This window comes from Sprattus sprattus (genome assembly GCF_963457725.1).
Source record: "Sprattus sprattus genome assembly, chromosome: 1".
Taxonomy (NCBI): Eukaryota; Metazoa; Chordata; class Actinopteri; order Clupeiformes; family Clupeidae; genus Sprattus; species Sprattus sprattus.
The window spans coordinates 14,934,370-14,943,495 of record NC_137920.1 but is presented as its reverse complement, the minus strand read 5'-3'; the positions used below and the strand labels follow the sequence as shown (position 1 = coordinate 14,943,495).

Sequence of the window (9,126 nt, the reverse complement as noted above, 5' to 3'; positions counted from 1 at the left end):
TTCCTACTACGGTAACGTGAGCTATCCTAGCTGTGCGGGGCTATGCAAAAGTTGCTTATACTGAAAGAATGGTTAACTTGTGGCCGATAGCGTGAGTTAACATTAACCCGTGTCCTGGGAGTAATGATTCATGAGAGACCTTGAATCATTAGGTTAACTAAAAAACGTTTGAAGATGTACCTGGACACATCGTAGCTGTTGTAGTGTGCTCAGTTTTCGAAAACTAGACTGAAACTAAGAAGGATAACTATGACTAAATGTGACTAAAACTAATATGCACTGAATCTAAAATAGCTGCTGAATCTAAAATAGCTGCCAAAATGAACACTGAGATGTATTAATTTTGGCAGCTATTTTAGATTCAGTCTTAAGACAAAAATGCATATTAGTTTTAGTCACATTTAGTCATAGTTATCCTTCTTAGTTTCAGAAGAGGTTTTTCATGGTTGCTAGCTCTAATCAGATGTACTATAGGCTTATAAGAGAAGACTAACTTTTTATGCCAACGAACACCAATAACTACAACTAATTTGACAGACTATAAACCAATGTGATACACGTGCTCTCTATCTATACAGTAAAAGTGTTGCTTACGTTAGATACTAGACCTACAGTCTAACTCTTAGTGCATTAAGTCTAACAAGCTATATCTTACAATACACTTTAAGTAAAGCTGACTATGTAACCGCATTCATTCCAATATTGTTGCAGAGATGTTTCCTTTTACCAAGATAACAATTTCAATAATTCACTTAGCTCAGTAAGTCAGTATAACGAAACTCTGGAACTATTATGACTATGACCACAGAAAACACAGTACTATACAGATTTTGTTCTCAGATATCAGTCTGTGAGGCCCCTTAACAACATATGCGCACTCGGCCACTGCACTGCAGAGCAAGCACACTCTCGCAGTTCGTTCACGAAACGCATTCTAGTTATTAGTGTGCTTGCCCGAAGGGAAGCACAGTATTGTTATCGTTAAGTTTTCTTTATTTATTTATTCTCCCCGTTTTTCTTGCAGCTATCTACTCCTCGCCCGATTGAGATAGAGACGCCATTCACACACCAAAACGTCCGGCCCGATCCGGTGCAACCTGCTATGACTTTTCGTGGCGGTACTCCTTGCCACTCCTTTTTTATTCCTCTTTTTCATCACCTTTTTCTCTCATTGACTAACATGGTGGAAGGTTGAGCCATTGTGACGTCACCCACTCTGAGATAGGAGAAGGCGAAGCTCTCTTTAATGCCATAAAAATCATGCTAATCGAAAACCACCATAAAGGTTTATACCTCTTAAATGCCATAAAAATCATGTAAATCGAAAACCACCATTAAGCTTTATATCATGATACAGTAGTAGTAATAGCTAGCGAGTTGTTTACGTTCACAACCCACAGAGAGTTCAAAAGGCCCGACAACAGTCACCAAAGAAAACCTAGATATACTATTGATACAATCGTGAATAGAGTGATGATAGCTAGCGAGCTATTTAGCCTTCACCCAGGCTCAGGTTTATTTTGCTAGGTATCTCCGATATCGACGCAGAGACACAGTGTGAAAAAGGATGGAAAACTTAACTAGGAAAAGTGGTTCGGGAACTACGTGTGCAGTAGTTGGCTTTACCAACTCAAGAAAACACCTGAACGAGTGGTTAGATAGAGAGTGCAAAATATTAAAACGAATGTAGTGGCAACAGTTTCAGGTACAGTTTATACACCCGCTCTAACAGTGTTAACCAGTATGTGAGTAACGTGGGTTTTATTAAGGCATAGCGTGTGTAATGTGTAGCTATTTCATTCCGTTTGTTAACCTTTCCGGCTGTCTGTATACCAGCAGCAAAGCGGAGCATTTTACTCCCATGCCATCTCGGAATGAAATAGCTACACAATACACACGCTATGCTTTAATAAAACTCACGTTTTACGAGACACCAACAGAGGCACAACCGACAAGTATTACCATTGAAGATCTTTGACGTTCGTTCTGAAACTACATACAGCCATCCAGGTTAATCCATGTCGTTGTGGAGAACGAGAGTTGCATCAATCATATTTCATTAAAACTTCACACTTCTTACATTGGACATATCCACCAGCCTAATTAGAATCTGCATTGTCTACTGAGCAGAAATATCTCCATACAGTAGATTTCCCTTCGTTTAGTATAATTTTAAACTTTCCAGATGACTGTATTGCCCCCGCTCGTCAAGTGATACGTGTCCAAAAACAAGGCTCCTTTGTCTGGATAGCCAGAGCTAGCATAACTAGTAACAGTAAGTCAGTATAACGAAACTCTGGAACTATTATGACCATGACACCTGAAATGTTTGTGCTTAGTAAATATGCAAGTTTCATAATACAGAGAGACAATAAATATATTTACATTTGAAGCACAGACTAGACCCTTTCACAATAAACAAGCAAACAAACAAACAAAAACAGAACAACAAATATACCCTCATATGTCTAAACGTCAGTGGAGCCAAAATATAATGGTTGAGCTTGGTTGCTTGCTAAAATATATTGGTTGAAAACAAAAAGGTGTATTCAGTGTCACTGCAGAGTTACACTGGAAGGCTGGCAGATTCATCCTACAACCTGCATTCAACGTTGTACTGAACACAGAAAACACAGTACTATACAGATTTTGTTCTCAGATATCAGTCTGTGAGGCCCCTCAACAACATATGCGCACTAGGCCACTGCACTGCAGAGCAAGCACACTCTCGCAGTTCGTTCACGAAACGCATTCTAGTTTGTGTTTGTTATTTTTAGCGGTAATCCCAGGTGGGGGTACGTTTCGGGGTTTTGAGGTTGACTGTGTCAATGGTCTGCTTCCTACCCACGAGTTCAGTGTTTAAAGTTGCCTCAAGCCTGGTATTCTATGGAAGACTAGCTAGGTTAATTAGTAAGTTCATGGTTAACTATAAGGAGGGGAGTAGCTCTAGCCAAAACAAAAAGGATTGTTCACTAGTGACGCACAGCAGGGTTTAACTCAGCAGGTTTGTTGTGTTTTTATTTCGTTGAGATAGAGCATCCATTTTTGATAGTTGGACATATAACTGTTGTGCTTGGTGCACGTAATTTACAAAGGCTTGTGAGTGAAGCTCAATTCATCCAGTAGTGGTGTGAGACTGGGCTATTGGGGTTTACTTAAAAGAGTGTGGCAAGCCTTGGAAAACCGAGATTACCTAGAGCTTTTAGTTGCTGCTGGATATTAGTATCTTGTATTTGGAGGAGTGATTTTCCACGTTTCTTTTCTGTCTGATCTGTGTTTTAGGCCAGTGAGTCTGACAACAGTAAGGTGTAGACAGTGGTTTGCATCTTTGTGTACAGTTGGTGCTAATGCTCAAGTGATAATTGATAAGTATATTTAAAGTTTTCTCCTATAGTGTGCACTTGCTGGGAATAAAAAAGGACCTAGAACTACAAATGAGGAAGTTGGTATTCCAGAGGGAACAAGTCAAGCGTGAACACGAACAGCAATTCAAATTTGAGTTAGCTGCTAAACGCACTCAGTCACCATCTATTGCCCCCTCATTCGCTTCTTTCTACTATGAGAGAGTGGCTACCACTCTGAAGTGGCCTTATTAGACCTGGACACTTCTTTTGCAAAGTGTTTTGGTAGGTAGGGCTCAGGATGCTTATGCTTCGTTGCCCATTGAGCAATCTCTGTGTTATGACGTTGCGAAGAGTGCAATACTTCGCAGATATGAGTTGGTGCCTGAAGCGTATCGCCAGCGCTTCCGTTATTGTAAGAAGACAGGCCGGCATTCGTACGCTGAGTTTGCATATGAGAAAAAATATCTGTTTGGTCGCCGGTGTGCCTCTCAGTATTCCTCATGCAGTGGCTACTTATCTGAATGAGCAGAGGGTAACAAAACTGGCTCAGGCATCAGTATTAGCAGATGAGTTTGTTTTGACCCACCGAGGCATACAAGAAAACAGAGATTGTGGTCACCAGCATGTGTACAGACCTCCAGTCAAGGGAAGGTTGAGGCCTAGAGTGACAGGGCTTAACACTCTGTCTCTACCTATGGTTCCTAAGAATTCACCTGATGTAAAGACATCACATTTTATTTTTTCTGTAAAAAGTCAAGTTGGGATGGAAAAGGAAAAAATTTAAAAGTGCAAGTTAGGAACTTTATTTCTCAGGTTGACTGCCTGAACATCAGCTTACAGGAAGGAGACAAAATGCAAGTGGAGGCTCAACAAACCGAGGTGGTTCAGTTGGAAGAGACTCTGTCTCTTCTTCAGGAGCAGGGTACTGCCTTGAAAGCAGGACTGATGGAGAAGGACACCATGCTCCGGCAGCAAGCAGAAGAATGCTCCTCACTGCAGTCTGAGCTTCGACAACAGAAGGACTATGTGACTTAAGAGTGAATCAGAGACTCTCAGAGGAGAATGCTCACGGTTCTATCAGGACCTTGAAGGAAAAAAGGCCACACACATAATCATTACTAAGGAGTGTCAAAGCCATACCGAGGAGCTGAACCAAAGGGATAAGTTTGTTGTTTCTATTAGCAGTCATTTGGACACTCTTAGTGAAAATAATAATAATAATAATAATAATAATAATTAATTTTATTTATAACGCACTTTCCATTCAAAATAATCTGAGCGTGCCTACATATTAGAAACTAACTATGATAATACAATAATATGTAACATTAGTAAAAATTAACATAAGCTTAATAGAAAACTTAGTCAGACATGCCTTCCTGAATATTTTTTTTTTTTAAGTCCAGATTTAAATGAGTCCAGCGTCTGCGTTGCCCTTAGGTGGTCAGGGAGGCTGTTCCATAAGGATTAATTTATTCTGGCAGGTAGGGAGGTCCATGCCCATTTATGCATGTACTGTATAGGTGAGTATAAAGACTTTGTAGTCAATCCGGAAAGAGACATGTAAAGTAAAGTTGGAGTCTGAAAATGCCAGTTTGAAATCCTCACTGGATATTTATATGACTGATAATAATACATTTAAAAAAAATAGCGAGGTGTAACGACACCCTGCAGACATTGCAGTGGCCATGCATGGCCTGCAGGCAACAGTGGGTATTACGCCAACAAGGGGTTTATTTTGTGATGATCCACACGTAGGGAGGCGTGGGAGATAAAATGGCTGCTGACCACCTGTCTCTTTCTCTCTCGAGCTGGCATGCAGCGCCGGACGTATTACCCCCTAGACACGTTGCCTTTGAGTAATTCATTGTTTTGACTGAATAAACACGCGTAACTTTTGTAGAAAACCGTTGTCATCTGCCTCCAAATGTTACTGTTTCGGTCACGAGCCGGTTCAATAACACAAGTACAATGTCTTAACGTTACACAACCTATGCAGGTCCCCAATGAATCACATTGGCATACATCTGAGGCATATCCAAGTTAAGTTTGTAATCACTTTGCTTCCAAAACAATAACTAATATGTTGAGTAATGTTTGTTTATGTAATTGCTACATCTTGTTCAGTAAATATTTTGAGCGTCTTACCTTTGGTAATGTGCAGGAGGAACAAATAGTCAGGTGAGTTGTTAACGCTCTGAAGGAATATTCAGAGCCCCACCCCCTTACATTCTCTCTACAGCACCTGTAGTAAAATTCATCCAATCAGCTTCTGATCAAATAGACCTACGATGATTGCAGCCTTCGCCATCCAAATATTCAGCCAATCTGACTCTGTTGTCAGGTAGATTCTCGACTTCAGGTTACTCTGTGTAAAATATAGTTTTGTTTGTCTTTAAAAAAGAACAGTGTCTATATCTAGGCATAAGTTGAATGTTAAATAATATGGTTGTACACAAAGATGGTATGTGGGAGAAGTACGGTATTGAGTTTGTGGTTAATTATTAACTCCTCATACTAGCCCAGGCAGGAGTGTGATGGACCTCGAGCTTTGGCTTGTGACTTTTCCATGGGTATAAAGTACATTTCCATTGCTTATCCAAGTTAAGTGTGCTATAAACTTAAGACGCTAAAAGATAGGACGAATGTTGGACAGCTCTTCCGAGTACAAACAATTTATTGAGTATGAATTCGGCATACAGTGCTGAAGGATATTTAACTTAAATGGGAAGCACATTTTGAATGTGTAACGTGTAAATGTACTGAACAAATAAATATAAATATGTCATTTTATTAACTGTTATAGAGAACAGTGTTTACCATGCACTTTATAGTTGAAGGACTTCTTAGTCATCTGTGCTCACACAAGTCTGTGTGGATTATGTACATGGCCAGTGACTTGTGGCTTGTGGTCTAGGCTCCACTGAGAAAGAGAAGACAAGCTGCTTGGCACCCATGTGATGTAATGGTTTAACTAAACATGATCAGAACAGGCTCTCTAGTGGCGTACGTGTAGAACTACTTATGAATGTATCAATCCTCTAGGAAAAGAAAAGGGAGGAGCTCCCTGTGGTCAAGTTATGTTCTGGTTGAACTAAAAATGATTAACCCACCTGTCAATCATTCTAGGTGCCTAGACGCTTTGCTGTAAACTCTGGTGCTCTGGATCAGCAGTCCTGCCGTCTCCAATCCGAAGTATAAGAATAACCTTTATAGAATGATATTGGAAAATGTTTTACCAACAATTCATTTTATCAGAGCCAACTGAGCTGTTGTTCGTGTTTGTAAGGCCAGTCTGTTAGCTATGTTAGAGTTAGCTTGCCCAAATAAGAGTGACTAGAAAGGGATAGAGGACATATTCTGAAAACAAATTAGGATCCAGACAGTTTTACTGATGTTCCAAAATGAATATAACCTACCCACAAACTTCAAACAGTAGCATTGTCAGTTCATGTCAATGTCAAAACACACTGTTAAATCTAAGTTCTGATCTTAATTGAATGGTATATTTATATATTTTGTTTGCACCCTAATTAACTTCTAAGTCTCGTCCATTGAGGACTAGGGTGTTTTTTTTGACTGGCTTCAGCCCCCCTAAAACAGGCCTCACGACGCCCCTGGCACCTGCCATGCTTAAAAAGTTTGTCACTTAATGATGGGTTGGCATTTAGTTTCCCCTTTAAAGCAGGGTCCTTTGCCACATTTGTTTAAACTTTATGATGTCAGTTGATATCATATATATATTTACTGTTATTTAAAACATCTTGTCACAAATTTTGACCATTTTGTTATCTCTCAACCATACCAAGAACTGCATAGACAGCAGAAGAAGTACCAGTTTATATATATTCCTAAATATAGTGTATCCCTCCATACATCTTCACAGATAGATAGGCCTACATACTGTAAATACACACACATTCATGTACCCACATGTAGAAACATTCACATAAAAAAGGCTAAAGGTTAGCCTTTGTTATTACATCATAGAAGTAGGTCTACTAAAGTTTTGTATTAGTTTCACATGTATTACAAAAATCATCTTCTCGAAGCATGATCTATCTAATATTTCATTAATCATTATAAAAAATGTTAGGACATCAAAGGTGATATATTAATGCAAAATGAAAATATACAAATAAAGAGAACTAAGTTGAATGCACCAGAATCCGAATAGTTACTAAGTAAAGTCCAGAAGCGATGGAAACAGATACCTGCGCCATGATGGTGGTAGGTTTATTTTACAGTCTTTGTATGTCCCTTCAACAGATCTGACTGTCGTCTTGCATCAGTGCCCACATGACCCACATTTCTACAGGGCTCAGTTTGTGCACCAGCATGATGTCACGATAAACACAGGGGTCAAAGTGCTTTAGGCCATTTTTAAAGCCGAATGTCAGGAAACCAGCGTGGTGTGTGGGACTGACACCCATCTGCTGTAGGCACATGCCCACAAACACGTCATCGAGTGGAAACAGCTCCAGCTGCTGGGCAGCTGCATCCAGACCCAGGGCGGTCTGTCGTGACATCAGATACCCACCGCCGCTTAGAAAGGGCGGATATGGCTTCCCGTCCGGGTACATCTCAACAGGTATAAAGTACTTTGTTTCCTTGTATCGAAGGGGGAGGTCGCGAGGGTGAAGGTATCCAGTAAACAGGTGATTCTCTGGTTTGTGTTGCCTCAGGAACTCGATCAGATTCCTCGTGTGCACAAACACATCGTCATCGCCCTTGAATACAAACTGGGCGCGACTGCACGTGTGTGAGAACCAGCTGAGCCATCCGACTTCCTTCAGGGTCAGGTTATAGAACCTGTCCACAAAGTCCCACTGCAATATGTCCCTGTAGTGACGGCTCTCCCACTCCAACAGTGGCTGGAGGTTGTAGCTCCGCACCTGGTCAGGTGAGCGGCCCATTAGGAAGACTAGCTTCACCCGCCGACCCTGGACACGACCTGCGCGACCCCAGGTGCCCCGCAGTGAGGCGCGGCGCTCTACCTGAGCGGCTGTGGACTTGATGACCAACAGGAGATAGAGGTCATCCTCGCAAGGTGAAGGGGTTAGTAGGGTTGGGAATGCCCGGCAATGCCTGTAGCGTAGGAATTCCTGATGTGACTGGGGAAGGTGTGGAGGAATGACCATGCTGTCATCGGTTGAGCATGTAAAGTTTTCCTGGAAAGGGGCAGGGGTTGATTTCAGTGGGGCAGTGTCACTGTGAATTGACCACACCCACCGTGAGGGCTGGCGGAGAGAAGAGTCTTTGAAGTCCAGTGTGGCGACCCAGTAGATGATGAAGGCCACGGCGCAGACCAAGGGCCAATAGCGGCAGCACTGGACTGCCATCATCATCATCTTCATTCTGGAGAGCACAGCAGATGAGAAAGCAGGTCAAATGAGTGGTAATGACAATAAAATTTAAGAGTTTGCCAATTATTACCAAGAGGTCATCACGGTAACACTTTATAATAACTACACACAATTCATCATTTATTAAGCATTTGTTACCAGTTAGATAATGGTTGGTTCACCATTAGTTATTTATTGTTCATACATGACGTATCATTAGTAAAGCATTTCTTCACACAATTATAAATGGTTTGTTCATAGTAAATAAGCCTTCTTAAAAACTATTAGATAATGATTTGTTCTCCATTAGTTATTTATTATTCATACATAACGTATCATTAGTAAAGCATTTCTTCACACAGTTATAAATGGTTTGTTCATAGTAAATAAGCCTTTTTAAAAAACAATGTTTGTAAATACATAAATTAAACTTAATT

General features: G+C 40.7%; 1 protein-coding gene across 1 annotated transcript; it reads right to left on the bottom strand.

Annotated features, from left to right (window-relative positions):
• Positions 1–7,606: 7,606 nt before the first annotated feature.
• Positions 7,607–8,701, bottom strand: LOC308367782 (N-acetyllactosaminide beta-1,3-N-acetylglucosaminyltransferase 4-like; the record flags this gene model as incomplete). Its single annotated transcript, XM_080841772.1, has 1 exon — positions 7,607–8,701. The coding sequence occupies one exon, from the start codon at positions 8,699–8,701 to the stop codon at positions 7,607–7,609; it is 1,095 nt and encodes a 364-aa protein (XP_080697898.1).
• Between the last annotated feature and the right edge of the window lie 425 nt (positions 8,702–9,126).